Source organism: Perca fluviatilis, chromosome 7, assembly GCF_010015445.1.
Source record: "Perca fluviatilis chromosome 7, GENO_Pfluv_1.0, whole genome shotgun sequence".
Classification (NCBI taxonomy): domain Eukaryota; kingdom Metazoa; phylum Chordata; class Actinopteri; order Perciformes; family Percidae; genus Perca; species Perca fluviatilis.
In genome coordinates, this window is record NC_053118.1 from 21,848,166 (window position 1) to 21,866,990 (window position 18,825).

The 18,825-nt window shown below is 40.8% G+C and overlaps 3 protein-coding genes across 7 annotated transcripts; all 3 read right to left on the minus strand.

The window, feature by feature from the left end:
• Nucleotides 1–50: 50 nt before the first annotated feature.
• On the minus strand, nt 51–4,686 carry LOC120563072 (protein S100-A11-like). 2 transcript variants are annotated; one of them, XM_039807102.1, is made up of 3 exons: nt 2,867–4,686; nt 2,560–2,717; nt 51–865 (listed from the first exon to the last, which is right to left on the minus strand). In XM_039807102.1, exons 2-3 carry the CDS (start codon nt 2,686–2,688, stop codon nt 731–733), a joined length of 264 nt encoding a protein of 87 aa, XP_039663036.1. In that variant the 5' UTR covers nt 2,689–2,717; nt 2,867–4,686; the 3' UTR covers nt 51–730. The 2 variants fall into 2 exon arrangements, with proteins under 2 accessions (XP_039663036.1, XP_039663033.1); XM_039807099.1 differs by having other exon boundaries at nt 2,560–4,686.
• Nucleotides 4,687–4,786: 100 nt separating this feature from the next.
• On the minus strand, nt 4,787–17,868 carry pbxip1b (pre-B-cell leukemia homeobox interacting protein 1b). Of its 4 annotated transcripts, none has more exons than XM_039807092.1 (11): nt 17,067–17,868; nt 14,461–14,537; nt 14,060–14,132; nt 13,768–13,835; nt 11,732–12,143; nt 10,530–10,769; nt 10,317–10,340; nt 9,043–9,095; nt 8,685–8,798; nt 8,329–8,419; nt 4,787–7,984 (listed from the first exon to the last, which is right to left on the minus strand). In XM_039807092.1, exons 2-11 carry the CDS (start codon nt 14,509–14,511, stop codon nt 6,429–6,431), a joined length of 2,682 nt encoding a protein of 893 aa, XP_039663026.1. In that variant the 5' UTR covers nt 14,512–14,537; nt 17,067–17,868; the 3' UTR covers nt 4,787–6,428. The 4 variants fall into 4 exon arrangements, with proteins under 4 accessions (XP_039663026.1, XP_039663025.1, XP_039663024.1 ...); XM_039807091.1 differs by having other exon boundaries at nt 4,787–7,987; XM_039807090.1 differs by having other exon boundaries at nt 4,787–7,987; nt 8,185–8,419.
• A 206-nt stretch (nt 17,869–18,074) lies between these two features.
• On the minus strand, nt 18,075–18,685 carry LOC120563073 (lens epithelial protein). The gene has a single exon (XM_039807103.1). The coding sequence runs from the start codon at nt 18,394–18,396 to the stop codon at nt 18,202–18,204; it is 195 nt and encodes a 64-aa protein (XP_039663037.1). The 5' UTR covers nt 18,397–18,685; the 3' UTR covers nt 18,075–18,201.
• Nucleotides 18,686–18,825: the final 140 nt, after the last annotated feature.

Consider the following 18,825-nt stretch of genomic DNA (forward strand, 5'->3'; position numbering starts at 1 on the left):
CACCAACAATTTGTAACAAACATTTCCGTTCTTTAAGAAAACAGCAAGTATTTCTCATGTGGTTTAATCAAACATCTTCAGTTTAATATGTCCGTTTTATACTTGCTCATTCATCTGCATTTTTTCCTGGCACACTTTATCTCAACATGTAGGAACAAGCACGCGCCCATGTCTAGGTGCGCGTGTGTTCAAAGCTTTCCCAACAGACAGATGTACTCAAGCCACACCCTGAAACTTTACTCACTTGTGCAAAGAATTGATAGATAGTGTTCAGTAGAAAGGAAACATTTGAACAAACTGTCATATGAAGGCCTGAGCAGCAAGAAACACACACTTTGTTTTTAAAAACATTTTGCTGACATTTTAATTCCACCTTTAAACAGAAAATCCTGCTCTGCCATCACCACACCTCTGTTTGTTTCCAGGAAGGAGATGTTAAACTCCCTCATAGACCTGTAAGCACAAGCAGCTGTGAGTGTGTGTTTGTGTGTATGCTGGGAAACAGCTAGTACTGGTTCTAATAATGATGAAATAGTATTCTGTGACAGAGTCTGTGCCAGTTTGGCAGTTGCTGGTGAGAGGACTGTGTTAGAAGAAACACACACTACTGGTAAAAACACGGCGTTGTGCATTTGAAATTGACTTTAGAGTATTTTCTATTTGGCTGTTTTCACATTTATTTTAACATGACGGTAACACATGAAACCGTAACAGAGTAACTGAGGACTCTTTATAGGGTAAACCCCCCATGCTTGCTTGCAAGATGCCCAATTAGCAGCCAGAACTCCAGGAAGTTGAGCTCTCCGTCATTGTTCTTGTCCAATGAGCTCATGAGTTGGTCAATGGCAGCGGGGTCGGCAGCATTCTGCAGGAAAACAGGAAGATACATTAAAAACTAAAAAGCTGACACCACTGGCATGTGCACCAGTTAAAAAATGAATGCAACCTCAGCAGAGGTTGTTTGGCAGAAGGATCTATGGCTCTGTCACCATCTAGTGGCAAAAGTGGTTGTTTCAGCTGTTAACGCAAGGAGAAAGACATGGAATTTTCCACACTTGGAAAAGGCAGCCCTGTATTTTGTGTTGGGCCTCAGGAACTAGTACTTTCTGCCATCGTGCTCTGGTTGAACATGACAACACAACCACAACTAGACTACTCTCTAAGGTTAAAGAGAAACTTTTAAGTCTCTGAAGGGTGGCAACTCTTTCTTTATGACAAACTCTTGTAACGCGCACGCACATCAGATGTAGAGTTGTATCCTGTCCTAACATGACATAGAACTGCTCTAGATCATGGAAGGATCCACGGAAGGAGTGGAAAGAGTAAAATATTCTAAAATATTCTTTTAAAGTATTATTAGACTCAGAAGTACAGTAAAACCAGATGCATTAAAACTGCCCACGTGTAAGAACAAAAGCGGCCTTCTGAACACAAGTATGACTAACAGTTAATTATATGGTCACAGCAAAAAGGGCCAATCTGGCATCCAGATGATAACCCTTACAATATGAATCTGCCCTTATGAGGAAGCTTTTTTTGCCCGGCAAACAAAGAGGCGTAGAGGAAACTTATGTTCCTAATTGTTTTGTATCGGCTTAACTGTAGTAGGTAGCACTTGTCTTTCAAACATGTGGCTGAGTACAATCATCTACAGATAAGGCTGGCGATATTCTATGTTTTTGTATCAACTGATCCCATGAAAAGTAAAAAAACAAACAAGAAACAGACAAGACGTCTGTCTCTGAATACTTTCCGATGTCCTTCTGTGACTCAGCCACAAACCCATTTGTTCCTTCTACAGATACAGATCGTTAACCCTGAAGGCATACTTATACTCTTAAAACAGGCTAATTGACTCCCTAAAACAGCTTGGCACTGTGGCTTTTAGCAAATGTTGCTCAAAAAGCAGTAAATAGTGCATTTGTTGGGGACTATTTTCAGGCGCAGATTAATACACATTTGGTGGGTGGCTGGCTGATGTGTTTTTAATTAAACACCAATGGAGCTCTATGGCACAGAGGAATAAGCTGCATCAGGCTTTGGATACACAGGAAACACTACGATCAATTCATTGTTGGTTTTGTTTTTTTCATGGAATTTGTTGAAAATGTATTTATTTATTTATTTAATGTTTATTTGGCAGGGACAAATGCATAGAACATTGCTTTATAAAGAATACAAAGTAGATGCCATGCATACAGGTTTATAGCCATGCCTAATTTGCAACCCCTGTCCCTGGTTAGGCTTTTAAAATTAAATATATATATATTAATATTATAATATTTAAAAAATAAGAAACGTTTTAGAATATATTCAAAAGTGAACAAGTAAACTATACAAAAAGGTGACTCAATTAGAGTAACAAAAGTGATTGCAGTGTACAGACAAACAAACAAAAATTGGCTAAATATTTCAGTATATGCAATAGATATTGGAGTGAAAACCCTCCACCTGCTGTTTTGTACAGTATTACACCAATAGGTAAACCACACAAATGTGGACTATGCTACACTGGTGCATTACTGCAGTATTGTTGTTTGTTTAACTCACAGTCCTTACCTTGATAAAGTTACGGAGCTCTGATGTAACCAGTCTGTGGAACTCATCTCTGCTCAGTGTGTCAGAGGAACCATCGCTGCCAGCATACGCCTTGAACTGGGTCACAAGCACACCTATAGCAGACTCCATCACACGTCAAGAGGCGGCCAGGGTTTGAACTTCAGACAATATTTTGAGGAAAAGTAAAAATGAGAATTGCGGTTGATCATATTTAATAATACATTCCAAAACATAGTTATTATATGGTACAGATTAAGTTCAAGTTTGGATAGAAAAGAAACTGGCAACACAAATCAGGAAGACTCACCAGCTCAGGTATGTGTGTGGGTAAGTTGTGAGGACACAAGTCGTCCTGGTCTTTTTCTAGCCGACCTCTCCTGGTAAATAAGATCTATCATTCACTCATTTCTTGCTATATATTTACAGCTTGTGTTTTCTGAACACTAATCATTGCAACCAGTAAAAATGTTTCCCAAACACCACTGACCTTTTTCCATGACACGATTGCATTTTCAGATGCAATCTCAGTGTGTAACCAGTATCTGGCACGGACCAACAATCAGAGTTAGGACGGGTTAAAAATATTACAAATAGTTTAAAGTTTCGCTCAGTTCATGCCATAGACAACAGTCTCAAATTCTTTGCTTTGTATGAGTGGTAAACTGTGGGCAAAAAGCTGCAGAGAGCAAAAAGAAAGCAGTAAATCAGATATAATTACACAGTCTGTGTTGCAAAACCTTCTGAGAATGAGGCACTTGGGTTTTACCTCAGAAGACTTGTATCATTTAAGCCAAAGCTCAGACAGGATGTGCACAATTCGCACTTTAGGAAGGCAGTTAGTGCTAACAGGCACAATGGCTTTATTATCAAATACATATACAGCTGCAACACACACACACACACACACACACACACACACACACACACACACACACACACACACACACACACACACACACACACACAAAACAGCAGTCTTCAGTTCTCCTTACATTCCCTCGGCCATCGTTGAGAAAGCAGAGCGCAGCTACTAACACGAAACAAATGACTTAATAGAAAGCAATGAGAAATCACCTAGTGGTATAAAAGCATCAGGGTTTTCCGTGAGGCGATGCTATTACTTGTCTTATGATTAATGTATTTGTGTCTTAGAATTTGTTGGTCTATATTTCAAAACGTAATCCATACTTCTGGAATTCCTTGATTGCCTGCTGTACCCACTCATCCATCATGTGGCATTCAGAGTAGATCCATGTTCTGCTTTAAATATTTCATGCAACTAAATAAATAAATTAATAAATAAAAGGTGTGGGAAAAACTATGATCCTTAAAGTCATACACGTATATAGCAGTGCTACAGGGTTGATTTACAGTGTCTCCTTTCACAGACTTTATTAAGTAGTAGCGCGTTCGGGAATGTAAACCTGCATTCAATGTTGCTTTTCCACAGAGGCAGCAGTATAAATTGCATGTGTTTTTGTGTGTGACATTACTGCTGAAGCTACAGTACAGCAGTCTTAAAACATTATGAGGAGAAATGGCACCTCACTTTGTGGTGAAGGACTAATTATCAATACTTCTCACATTCTACTCACTGTTATTTCCCTTAGTTACGCATCTACAACATATCTTTACTGATACACAGTATTTATGTAAAAAGTTTCAACATTTAACCAGGCCGGTATTTTCTAATCTCAGACATGCACAACGATTGACTGGCAAAACACTCAGTGACTAAAAGACATGAAGTCATCATAGTCTCACCCTCTCCTCTTTCCTTTCTGCTTTTCCTCTGCTACCATCAGCCAAGGTGTTGCTCCACCCATCCAGATACAGGGAACATAAAAGGAAGAAACAGCAGAAAAAGTATCCCAGAGGAGAAGTTAACATCAGTCTGGCAAAGACAATGCAAGAAGAAAGGAGTTGATTCATCTGCAGTGGCACACAGTAAAACATCCCTCATGTAGTATTGATCTGTCAACAAATACAGCTTCTTACAGATTCCACTGACTTTCAACAGAAATTGGTAGGACAACTGTTCAAACAACCATGAACGTATTATTAATTATCAACAAAAAAACAAAAAGATGGTGGGTGAGTCAAACAGGATCAAATTCAGATGGAGGCTTTAAAAATAACGGTGTCTAATAAAATGACTAGATGTTTGTAGGTGGCATTATTTGAAGATAAACATTTAATGAGTGAATGAAAAGAAGACAACAGCAAGTTACTTCAACACAGGGATGTGCCAAATTTATTATCCAGCTCTTGTGACAGTAACAGGGCCAAATACGAACATCCTAACATACAAAGTTCTCTATGCTGCCACAAAGCCCACGCAGTACGCTGTTCTGCATCAACACCCTATAATCTCCATGTGGCTGTAGACCCTTGACCCAGCAACATTTAATAAGTTAGCATGTTAACAGATAGCAAGGAAAACGTGTTTTTTGTGGAAACTACGTGCCATGACCTCAGTGCCATGATCAACCTAATCGACAGAAACAAATGTTCCATTCATGATAAAACAATAATTAAGGACATTTTAGTGCACAACATGAGTTCTGTACCTGAAAAGAAACACACATGCTCAACATGTTGATATCTTATGTGCCAACCAATTATATGTGTATCTATATTATGCCAACCTCTGTAAAATAAGTTAATTATATATTTCTGCATTTCAACATAGTTCTTTAACATATTTAATGCAACAAGTACAAACATCCAAAACAAAATCAATTCAGGCTTCTCTAATTTCACATAAAATATTAACTAAACCTTTTTTTCAGCAGTTCATGCCACTCTTTCTAAAAAACTAATGATTTAAAGACAATCTGACATTTAAGGTCAGGCTAAAGCAATGAATACATAAAGATGGCATACTGCAGTTACAGAGTAGGATCAGTGAATAGGTAGACTTCATCAGTGCACAGTGTGATTTGCAGAGGAAGAGGTGCAGCGTGTCAATAAGACTATACAGTATCTGTTCCTGCATGAGAGTCAAAGCAGAGTAACATCAAACTCAATCTAACAGGTGGAATCTCCCCTAAACAAAGGGAGAAAGTAGCACGGCGTGCAGGAATGACTTTCACACCAACGGATGTTCAACATTAGCTGCAGGTGCTCAATCCCAAATAAAATTTCAATGGCTTGAACACTACTGTTACTACGGTTAAATTCAGAATCGATTTCAAGGCCTTACTTATTGCCTTCAAGTCTTACAATGGTCTAGGCCCTAAATATATTGCGGACAACTGTAACCATTTTTAAATCTAACTAAAGACTGTTCTCTTCTCCAGAGCTTTCAATTAGTCTTGCTTGATGGTATTTTAATTACTTTATATGTTTTTAAATTATGTTATGCCTTTATACTATGTTTGTCTTCTCATATTTGTTGTATATTTGTTGTCGTTTCTGCCTGTAAAGCACTTTAAATGACCTCTGTGTATGAGAAAGTGCTCTATAAATAAATTCCCCTTGCCTACTGTAGAATAAAGAGCACACAAAGGCTATGCAATGTGTGCATCATAATTCAGTAGTCTCTGTATCTTCTTCTCTCTTAATTCCATCACAGAAACCATACGTAGATGCAAGCACTTTCTCCATTATTAAGAACTGATGTGTGTGCATGTGCATATGTAAAATACAAAACAATCCAGAACAGTGAAATGAAATCGTAAGTTGAACTTTCTTGGACAACAGATGTAAGGTGTGAAATATGATCCTGTTAAAAGGGTGACAGGATGATAAATGTATACTTGTAAGCGTTTGTGGTCCAATATAAAATGTTCCCTTTTGAATAACCTCTCATCTGTCGGGACTGCTCTTAAGCTACTTTTGACAGATCCATCAATTCTATGACTGCATCAGCCACGTCCTCGTCCACTCTCCTTCCTCCGGTCCCCTTTGGATCTCTCCTTTTTCTCTACAGTTTCCGGCACTGAAAACTTTTTCATGACTTCTATTTCAAACCCCTCCATTTCTTCCTCTATGGCGCTGTCCTCTTCCTCCGCGTCGTCGTCTCCTTCCACCATGTCTTCCAAAATATCTCCCAAATCTTCGATGAACTCTTGAAAGCTCGTCTGGTCGTGGACAAAGAGTCCATCCTTGAAGAATTCGGCGGCTAGCTTTCGGAGCTCTTCTCTTTTGGAATGATCCACTCCCGCCTCCTGGGCCTTGGCTAGGTAAGTCTGGAGGATGGCCTCAAACTCGGGGAAGGGGACAGGGAGCAGCCCCTCCGCCTGAGCACAGGTCTCCAGGGAGTCACATGGCTGTGGTGGCCTGGGGTTGCGCTGGAGGCGGTCCCTCTGCTGGACCCAGTACTCGGGCTGGTCCACGGACGGTTGGCGGTGTGTGTGACGAGGCTTCCCATCTCCCCACACGTGCTCTGCCTTGTGGCCGTGATTACCGTTGTGTTTGTGCTCGTCTTTGTGTTTCTCGGAGCTCGATCCGTCCTTTCTCCGATCACCGTTGGGTTTTCCGTCTTTCTCACCTCCTCTCTTCCACGGTTCTTCTTTCTTTTCCCACTGTTTCCTCTCATCCTTCTTCTTCCACTCCTTACCATCTTTACCATTGTTCCGCTTCCGCTCGTTCTCGTTCCACGGTTTCCTCTCATCCTTCCCCTTCCTTTCTTTACCATGATTTTTTCTCTCTTCCCACGGTTTCCTTTCACCCTTTCCTTTCCCTTCCTTAGTGTGATCTTTGCCGTTTTTATTCTTCCAGTCACTATCTTTTCTCTTCCATTCTTTCTTCTCTCCTTTCTCTTTCCAATCTTTTTCCTCCCATTCCTCTTTGCCACTTTCCTTGAAGCCATCTTTCCCCTTCTTCCATTCCTTCTCTCCTTTCCATTCCTCCTTGCCCTTGTGCTTCTCTCCATGGTCTTTTCCTACCTTCCAATCCTTCTCCTTACCCCTCCATTGTTTATCCGCCTTCACTTTCTCATGTTTTGCCTTTTTCCAGTCTTTCTCCTCCTTTCTCTCACTCTTCTCTATCCACTCTTTCTTCCCTTCCCTATCCTTCCAAGGCTTTCCTTCATCACCCCTGGTAGCCTTTTCTTTCTTCCAGTCCTTCTCCTTCCATTGTTTTGTCTCATCACCGTGCCTCTTTTGTTTGCCTTCCTTATCTTTTTCCTTGTCAAACTTTCCTTGCTCATGTTTTCCCTTTTTCCATTCCGTTTTAACTCTATCTTCACGCTCCTTTTTCTCTCCTTCCTTCCATTCAGATTTATCTCTCTCTTTCCACTCTTTTTTCTCGCCCATGTCAATTTCATCCTTCTTCACATCTTTCTTCTTCTCCCTCTGGTCATCCAATGTCTTCTTAGGCCGTCTCTCTGTAGATCCGGCTGTGCCCTGCGTGCTGTCCTCTGGCTGGCCACTGGAGGGCGATGTGGTGGGCGTCACAGGTGCTTGAGCTGCTTCACTGGCTGCTGAAGGAAACACAAGAAGAAGTCACTACAACTACACTACAAAGATGAGAAGTGAGCATTCTAGTGAGGATAACAGCAAAGAAGAAAAAGGAAGAATCATACTGCACTTTCCCTAGCTGTCTAATAACTATCATCCTTCTACATCTTCTAGCCTCCTCCATGTTCCCTCCCTACCTCCTCCCTCTGTCCCTTTGTACCTGAGGGGAGTTTTAATTCAGTCACAGTGGATCTCAGTGTTTCTAGTTCTCTCTGTAGGGCCAGGACAGACTCCAGCTCTCTCTTCATCCTCTCGTTCTCTTTCTGAAGGACAGGGAGAGATGCCATCTCTTTCTTCAACCTACTGTTTTCCTTCTCCACCTCCTCCCAACGCAGCCGCTCCTTTGCTCCCTCTGCTGCCTGTCCCTTGGCTACTTTTAGCTCTTCTTTCTGTGCCTGTTTTAAGAAAGAAAAAAATCGAACAGGAAAAGAGGGTCCTGTGAGAATACTACAAACTCAGTGACACATTTATCACACACACACACACACACACACACACACACACACACACACACACACACACACACACACACACACACACACACACACACACACACACACACACACACACACACACACACACACACACACACACACACACACACACACACACACACACACACACACACACACACACACACACACACACACACACACACACCTGAAGTTGGGCTTGTAGTACAGAAATCTGCTGGTTCCCTTCGGCTAACTTTTTTAGAAGCTCGGTACTGTCAGCATCTACTGGGGGTGGAGGAACCTCTGGATTAAGCCACTCCTGTCAACAAATTGCACACAGAGTACAACTCTCAACAATGGCAAGATTTTAGATGACTTTTCAGAATGACTTTTAAAGTGTTGTGGGTGGTCTCCTGGTCACCATATCACACTAAAAATTAATGTGGTGGCACTCATTGTACTCTAAGCTCGGTGCAAAAATTGTATTTATAATGAATAACAGAAAGAACACTAAAACAGAATAGAAGGACAAAAAAGAAGTGACAAACTGAAGTCAGACTGACCTGTTTTCCTGGTACCTCTGCATCTTTCAGCTTCATTGTACCATAGTCACTCTCTGTAAATGTATTATGCAGAGCTTAAAGGAACACGCCGACTTATTGGGAATTTAGCTTATTCACCGTAACCCCCAGAGTAAGACAAGTCGATACATACCCTTCTCATCTCCGTGCGTGCTGTAAGGCTGTCTGACGGCTCCAGCGGCATCAGGCCAGCACAGAACATGCAGGTGAATGGTTCCAGTAATCCTACTGCTCCGAATAAGTGACAAAATAACACCAACATGTTCCTATTTACATGTTGTGATTTATAGAGTCACAGCGTGTACAAAAACAGCCGTAACATGAGACACAGCCGTCTTCTAACTGTAAACAAACCCGGGAACTATATTCTCAGGTGGAAGAATATAGTACTTGGTCGGGTGATATGCTTCGCAGCAAGCCTGTCTGAGAATATAATTCCCGGTTTGTTTACTGTTAGAAGATGGCTGTGTCTCATGTTACGTTGTTTTTTTATACACGCTGACTATACAAATCACAACATGTGAATAAGAACATGTATTAGCGTTTTTTGTAACTGTCTGGTCACGAGCAGTAGGCTAGATGGAACCAGTTACCTGCAGGATCTGTGCTGGGCTAAGTAATGCTGGAACCGTCAGACAGCGTTACAACACGCCGCGAATGAAAGAGTATGGACTTGTCTTACTCTGGGGTTACGAAGACATAATTCAATAAATCGGCGTATCTGTGTTCATGTAAATAAATACACTGGCAAAGAACACAAGCAAAAGCTTTGCATATGCAGGGAAAAATATTTTATAAAAAATGGCACATACCCAAACAAGCTTTTATAATTAAATGTGTACTCCTTAGCCGAGTAAGGGCATTTATACACTGTATAATATCTAAAATGAAAGTTTATGGAATATATTTATTTATGAGACCTTGAATCTCCAATTTTGCAACTTTTCAGCTTTTTGATCATGCTATGAACATTTTATAAACACCTATAAATCGGGCGTTACACTAGAAAAGATAGGGTGGTCAAACTCAACAGTATTGGTTTACATTGTGGCGATGTAGTAAGATGTAAGATTTTCCTTGTTGCAAAAGCGCATAAATCACTCTCTCTTGCTCACACGTATAAAAGTGTGCAGTGCTTTTAAAAAGGTATCATGCAAAACAGTGCACATTCCTGCTTGCACATTCAAACACACAAATATATGCCGTGGGCAAGAAAGCACATTCCTACACATGTACAATGTACACACATAACCTACCCTCATCCAGGTCCATGAAGAAACCTGCAGGTATAATACACCGCAGTCTCAGAGCATCCTTTGTCTAGTTTACTGCTATTAATTCATAATTTTATTCTAAACAACCTCTGTTTAACACCTTCATCATCAATTCATTTGAAATGTATTAACATAGTGACAGGCAAAACAAAATGGGATGTTTACCTTTCCAACAGGTAATATGCAGATGCCTACCTGAGAAAAAGATGGTGCCAAGCCCTAACAGAATGACAGCAACCAGGATGCACTTGTTCACAGAGAACCCGCTGTCTTCCTCCCGCTGTGGCAGCTGAAACACTTCCTCTCCTTCCTCTTCCTCCTCTGTCCTTCCAATCCGCTCCAGAGCCGCTAAGAGGGTCCTCCTTCTCCTCGCCTCTGCCTCCTCTCCCGTCTTCTCAGTCCTCTCCTCACCCACCTCTGAATCCACAGGGGAGTCTGGAGGAAGGAAGGGAAGAGTATGAAAAGCTGTTGTTATAGTATTACATTGCAATTTCCAGGTTTAATCTATTCTACAGGTACCCCCTAATGTATGTTGTTTAAAACAGCTAATAATTTAATATGTAGGTATCCATTAGACCATTTTTACTGTCTGCCATATTTGTTATTATAAAGCTTTTGCACATTATTAGGCACATATGTGCTCTTGCACTCACAAAGTTGATGTTAGATAGCACAGGAGCTATGGCACTGTAAACCATCTGATGCTGCAGTATAGTCCTCATGGGAGTTGAGACTTGCTTCTTTACTGGCTCTGCTATGCACGGCACACTGGTTAATTTGCTCCATTGCATGCCTTATTTTCCTTCAAACTGCATAAATAAGGCCTACATCTTGACTAAATTGTCTGGAAAATGATTCAAATGCTTCATTTTGGAACTTCTGGCACCACTATATGCATCACAATTGATTGTAAAAGACCAGTGGAACTATAAAAGTGTAAAGAACTCACTGACTGAACTCCAGTTGGTGAACAAAAAGTGCATGAAAGAAATGCACAACAGAGCAAAAGAAGACTCATTTTTAATGCTGCAGCGAGCGAGAAAAAGCCAAAAACACCACACTGCAAAAAAACTTTGGCGGTCCCAGTCCCTCTGAAGCCAATTTACTTCTGCAGGGTGTCATGCAACTAAAGGTTTCTCTGTCACATCATGCTCCCTGGCTTGTACCAACCACAGCCTCTCCAGACAAGCGCCTGTCCCAGATTCTGAACAATTCCATAACCAGCTGGTCCACAAAGTACACTTCAAACACAAATAGCATAGACGGCTTAGTCTCCAAAAAATAAAGGAAAGGATACAGGCATACCAGGTGATGCTCTAACGTCATAAACATAATAAAGACTGATTCTGAGGTTATTATACTATTAATGTCATAATTAAATTACTTGTTGTTCATACCTGCCTGTTTCCCTAAATCAGTCTTCCTCAGAAACAGGTCGGACTCCTCCCCTTCTTGATGTAGCTCCTCCCCATTCAGCGTATGCAGTGTTCCTTGCTGTGCGAGTCTGTCCTTTTCCTGTGTAAACTCCACACCTCCCAGAGTCTCTGTGCTCAGCAGTGAAGCTTGGGGCTCATCAGGGGAGGGGGTTATGTGGGTGTAGGAGTCAGAAAATGAATCTGGGTCACGGCTGGACTGTGCCTGGGCTTCAGGTAGGCCCTCTGACTGGCTGAGTGCATCACTGTCAGGGTCGAAGCTGCCGGAGACTTGCAAAGAGGAGGCAACAGGGGCACTGATGACAGCGGTGGCCACAGAGGTGTGTTGCTCTGTGCTTGTGTCTCCACCTGGCTCTGCTGTTTTTTCTTCCGGTACCTGGGTAAAAGAATCAGGTCATTAAAATCCCTTAAGGTACACACAGTCAGTCAAAGGTTTTAGAGCACCCTTTTAGCGGGTTTGGTTTAAACACAAGCAATGAGTCTAATTCAAAAGCAAAAGTTTGAAATTTTGGGCAGAGAGTTAGATAAGAAGTTCTACACCACTTTTGTATCTGTACAGTAAATATAAACCTACAGCCAGTGTGCTTAGTTTAGCACAAAGACTGGAAACAGGGGGAAGGGAGGTAAGGGAGTTAGCCTGGCTCTATCCAGAGGTAATCAAATGTTGTCAGTGATATGTAGTGTTTGGAGTTACTGTGTGGTGGGTTGGGGTGGGAATGCTGGGGCAACTGAGAAGGCCAGGATTGATAGAGTGACTAAAAGGGCTGGAAAAATGGTAGGAGAGTTAAATACAGTGGATCAAGTATATGAAGGCCGTTTGGCAAAAATGACACAGAAAATAACAAGGGACCCTGGTCACCCTCTTCATGGTAATTTGACTGGTAGGGTTATGGAACGTAGTGGTAGGCTAAGGCCTCCCGTGACACGAACTAAGCGATATGCTTTCTCTTTTATACCTCAGACTATCAGACAGCACAACAAGCACTTTAAATGTACATTTTTTATAAATTTTGTATTGTATTTATGTATTGTATTATATTGTATTGTACTAGGCGGGTATGAGCACTGTAATTTCCATTTTTATGGATGAAATAAACTTGACTTTGACTTTGATCAAATGTTATATCTTTACATCTTGTGTAATGCAGTTACAGCTGCCAGAGTTACTGGTCGCAGCCAAGAAATAGTCCATAATAGAGGCGGCCTCTAACTCACCCGGTAAGAGCGTACGCCCCATGAGGCTGAGTCCTTTGCAGCGGCCCGGGTTCGAATCCGACCTGCGGCCCTTTGCTGCGTGTCATCCCCTGTCTTTCTCTCCCCCTTTCCTGTCTATTCACTGTCACCATCGAATAAAGGGAAAAGCCCCTAAAAAATAATCTTTAAAAAAGAAATAGCCCATAATAGTCAAGGAGGATATTGTTACCTTCCAACTAAGCCATGTAGGCTGTTGGCTTATACTTATACTTCATGGACTGAGAATGGTATTGATTTTCTCATCTAACTCTAAGTTTCAGAATTTTTCAAAATGTCGAACTATTCCTTTAATTTAAAAATATATACATATAAGGAAAGGTATAAGTGAAATGTTTGGGACTTTCTGCATTTGTGCACATGCCTTTAATTACTAAAATCAAATGTGTTAACTTGTTTATAAATTCTTTAAATAGAAACTTTGTATTGAACATTATTTGATAACTTCATCAAGAAGCTGTAGCCTGGTAACAGCTGAAATTAATCATGTTCTAGGTATAAATTCTTAGGTAGAAAGGTAATAATGTGGCTACACGCCCACTGGCCAATCAGAATCAAGCACTCCTTGTGGCTAAACAGTTTAAATGCATATCCCCAGGCAAATCAGAAATGAGTATTCAACCAAAGGATGTTATAGTTACAAAATAAAAGACAGCAGAATGCCTTTGTTGGCCAATCATAACTGCACATTCAGCTAAGCTGTGCAACAAATATAACATTATAGAAAATTATGTGTACTGCTGTCTTACCAGGTGGTCCTCCACAGGGAGCCTCTCTGCAGACTCTGCACTGTTTGCAGGCTGGTTCTCCACAGAAGCTGGCACAACAGACAGACACAGGAGGCAAGCAGGAAGATAATAGTTTAACATATTCTCACGTTTCAGGTTGTTTTGTTTTATTAATTATCAGAGAAGGCAAATGGGCAAAAGTAAAAACTAACAAATTAAAAAATAAAAATTATATTAGGTTTGTGTGTTAGAAATATGTTTTTCCTTTTTCCATGAATTATCTCACAATCCTCAAATTATGTGTGACAAACACCTGAACATGTGAGGCCTTCTTCATGGTGCTCTGTCTCCTCTGCCAAAGGCCTTAGGGTTTCAGCGACTGACTCCTAGGACAAACAAACAACAAACAGTCAAAAGAAACAGACGCCCAGACATTCTTACCATTTGGATATTGCTGGAGCTATAGCAGTTTAACTACCCATCAGGCCAGTGCCTCTTAAACCAGTTTGTCTTTCTGAATAATAATTAAAAATCATAAAAAAGAAAAGGAACAAAGACAGCCTTATTACAGAAACCTAGTTCATATCCAGGTGACCCAAAATAAAATAAATTGGGACAAAGAGTTTTTTTTTTTTTTTTTTAAATAATGCATTTTCAATGAGGTCATGAACAGCAACTCCACATGTTCCTATGGTCTTTATAGAGTGGTGATACCTCAGGAGTGAGGAGTGTCCAGCTGTTGTTAGCACTGCTGCCGCCAGACATTGCCCCCTAGAGGCTTTGCCTGTCTCCTGCAACACAAGAGGAACATACAACACAGATTAGATGAGGGGTCTTCAACATTTTTAAAGCAAAGGACTCCTTATCTGAGAGAGAGCCGGAGCAGTGGCCCCCCTACTAGATATTGTATAAAATGAAGTGGCATATTAAACTGGGCCTACAATAACATGTATATAAAGCCTTTATGCACACCTTTATTGCATAGAATACTAAGCTGTTAAAATAATAACTGCTTGTATGATTTTATAAATCATGTTTTAATGTTAATCATAAATGTGTATATGTGGATGGCAACCTTAGGGACTACCTTACCTATAGGCCAGTTATCCTATCATCAGTGTTTTTTTTCACAAACAGGCTAATTTATATTTGCTAATAATATGTTGGATTGATGTTAAGACATTTTAAATTTTGAAAAAAAATATTTCATTTCAATTAATAATTTGGTGGCCCCCCTGCAGTAACTCTGAGGACCACCTAGGGGTCCCGGAAATCCTGTCGAAGATCTCTAGATTAGATGATTAATAGGAGTTTACTAAAAAGTTATTAAATTAAATGAATCCTCTTTTGTATCTGTATATGCTCTGCATCAAAGCTGGCTGTGTGATTTAGAAATAGAATTTCCAGATGGTTAACAATGCACTTGTTACTGAGGCTAGTGTTAGGGGGACTGTGTGAGTACTGCGGTTTAAAAGGAATTTACATCTTCTGTTTACCCATGCTCAGGATTTGAATACATGCCTTTGCTATTGAGCCTCACCCATTCTGCCAATAAAGGAGCTACTGTAACACATGGTGCTGTGTGTGTGTGTGTGTGTGTGTGTGTGTATAGGAAGTCCAGTTCCCTGGGATCATTCAGTTTGTAATTAGTAGTTTGTGTGTGTTGTGGGCCTTTTGGTCACCCTGGCTTTTGACTAGCTGGAACATGTTTTGGCAGAGATACCTGTAACTAAGGCCGGCACCATTCTGGAGATACAGACAGCAGAATGGGTCAAAGCTACTGGTCTGGTAATATATGTCTGCAAACCACCAAATTTATATCTATTCTTATGTGTGCATTGCTAAGGAATTACAAAGTCTACAGTAAGATAGACATATGGGGAAACTGTTTTTTCCTTCATGTACTTCTGCTAAGTGTATGCGGCCAACACAACTCTAGACCAAGATCACTCAAACAGAAGCAGACTGACTGACATTTCAATTTCTCCTCCTGGTAAGATACAGGTTAGTGTCAGGTATTACAGCTGTATAAAGCATGTCCTCTCAAACAGCAGAGGAGGACATAACATGAGATGCATATTATTAGGAATAGTCTGGCTTTCTTCAGTGAATGCAGAAAGAGCTAACCACTTACATTAACAAAACATTGTCTGGGTAATGACACACTTCACTCCCCAAATTCAATTCTCTCCCAGCTCTGCAATTTAGGTCTCCTAATCGAGTGCCTCCCAAGAGAAGGCTACTGAATCTAGCCTAGGGCCCTAGGAGCATTGTGGGGCATATAGCGGAATGGCTTAAATAGATTCCGGCTAAATATAGCTACCATGAGATTGATGAGAGACAGAACGAGGGAGTATGCAGAAGATGGCCATGGGGAACACAACAGAGGCAGAAATGTATTCTGAGGACAGTGTTAAAAGGATTATTTCAACTGCACCACAAAGCCGATGGCTTTTAACAGAGAAAATAAATATTTTCCTTGTAGTCTGTTCTTAATCACTGATCTTTATGAGTAATATCTAATTTAACCTGTAAAGCTCTAGCTTTTGGAGGCTGGGTTGTGGGTTACATTATTTAAATGTATTATTTAAAGATAGGGCACATGACTTCCTGTCTGATCTCAGTTCATTAAAACCATTTCAAGCAAACAATAATATGCCTTCAGTTTAATTTATGTTCCACATTGCATTAGGCAATAGTAGGCAACACTTTATTTTTTCTTGAGCAAAACACAGCCAAATGTATGATTACAGATGTAGGCCTAATCTTATTATCTTGGTCTCAGCTGGGAAAAATTACCAAAAAAGGTTATAAACTCCAGGACAGGCCGGGACAGCAATGTTATGCTGTCAGCAAAAGCACCATACCCAACATGTTCACAGCAGTGCACACACAGTAGCATCATCATCATCATCATCATCATCATCATCATCAACAACAAAGCAGGCAGTTCATTACATTATTATGTAGCTAGCTTAGTTATTTATACTGCTCTGAGTGAAACAGTGTGAAGCCTGTGAAAGGTAATGTCATGGGCTCAAAGAAAAATAAAACTTCACCGAGTTAAACTCCAGTTAAAGAGCAGTGTGAGTAAAGTCAAGCATTAAAGGGTTTAAATGACACGAACAGCGTAAACATTAGCCTTTAAAAACAAAACTTTCGACCGTTACAATAGTCAATCGAGCAACCAGGAAAAAGTGACTGAAACGACGTTGGCGACGTAGCAACCGTTAATGGAAAAACAAACTACAACCGAACAGACGCAGTTACTTTGTGATAAAAACCCATGTAAGTTACATCCAAATTCAGGTAATTCTTACCGTGGTGCGTCACTTTACTTGAGTCCCTACTGTCTGTCACAGATACAGTACAGTAGACGAGCCTCCCCATCCAGCTTGAAACTTAAAAGTTCCTCCTGAACTTGCGTGATCCACGCGCCTTTTGTCCAATCATAGGCAGCGTTGGCTCTGGTCCCGCCCCTCGCCCTCCAGTTCGACCAATGGCAATGCGGAGTCACTGTTCTTGACTGGGAAAGGTTCCAAGTTGATTGACATACAGCAGGTGATGGTGAGTATGTAAAACATACATCTTACATACGATAACACCACCAGAGCAGTCCTCGGCATTTAATGCTGGTAGTCCACAGGCTGGGGTTTCTTCCAGGTTGATATTTTTGGTCACAATATCCTCCTTTCCCATTTTAGGCAGCTTGTAAAATGCATCCGGTTTTTGTTCAATACAAGTCATAAATCGGACCTCTAAAAATAAATTGCAAACGTTGTGAAATAAAAAAAACACAAGCTTTACCTCATTAAAGTCACATAAAAGCTTAGTTTGACACCTAAACCAAATTATTTGTATATATTTATTTTTTAGTTAACTATACGATTAACCAAAACAAAATGAACACAAATGCAGACATAAAGGTAATATGTTTTCTATTCATAAGTTCCTTTATTCATTGCACACCAGTTTGTGTTGTGAACAGTGAACATCAGGGCTGCCAGTCATCAGGATCTCAGACCAGCGGGGTTGAAAATAAGGAAACTTGCAGTGAACATTTCTAGCTTCTGGAAATGTGCAAATGTGTGTTTTCTGGAACCCAAGAAGAGCATCCTACAGATACTGAAAAACAGAGATAAAAATATTTTAACACATTAAATCATTGTATGATTTAGTACACCTATACCTCATTTTTTTTTTTTTAATTGAGAACCTTCCTTTAAACAGTACAAAACATAAACTGCTTTATATAAATTAGACAGTTTGCTAAGTGCTCAAGTGGTAGTGGTAGTTTGTTGTCATATGATACAAGACTTATACTTGCCAATGCTTTGCCAGCACCGCTGATCAAACACTCCATTCCCAATGAAATAAAAGCTGGTTTAAATTACACTATAGGAGCCAACGGAGAAAAATGGAAAATCAATGTTTGACCACTTGATTTACTCTCTGTCAGTCCAGGATCTCTTTGATGCACCAGCAGCAGAGGAGGAAGTAGAGGCACTCCTTAAACGACTGAATAAAACCGTAGGCAAAGTTTCCTCCAAGGAAGTTCTTGCCTCTTCCCAGACCCATGGCCATGTCCCTCAGGTGCTGTCCCAGAGAGGAGGAAGGCATGGCCTGGGGAAGAGGACGCTGGGGATGCATGGCTCCGGAGAGGAAAACGAGGCAACAAGGAGGGCCGTTGAGAAGAAATAGGAGGTGAGGCTTGACAAATCTGATCAGACTGGGCTAGTGCAACAGCTGAGGTCTGCTCTGTATTTCTGGCACAGTTAGCTCCTCTACTTATAACCTCCTGTACAAACTGCAGGCTGCCTCCATTCACAACCTGCTTTTTCTCGACTGTTCCCTGCTTTTAAACATCCGCTGATTGATTAAAGACCTTGTTTACCTTTGCTGTGCGCTGTTCCCCTCTGTAGTACCCCACACAGTCTCTCCCTAGGCTCTAATAATCCCTGAATCAGCCCCCTACTGTTACAGGCTCATCAGTTCACAAACAAGAGAGTTCCAGTAGCTCCAATACACACCCCACTCTTTGTTTAGGACAGTATGGGAAAGGCAATCATACCTTCTGGC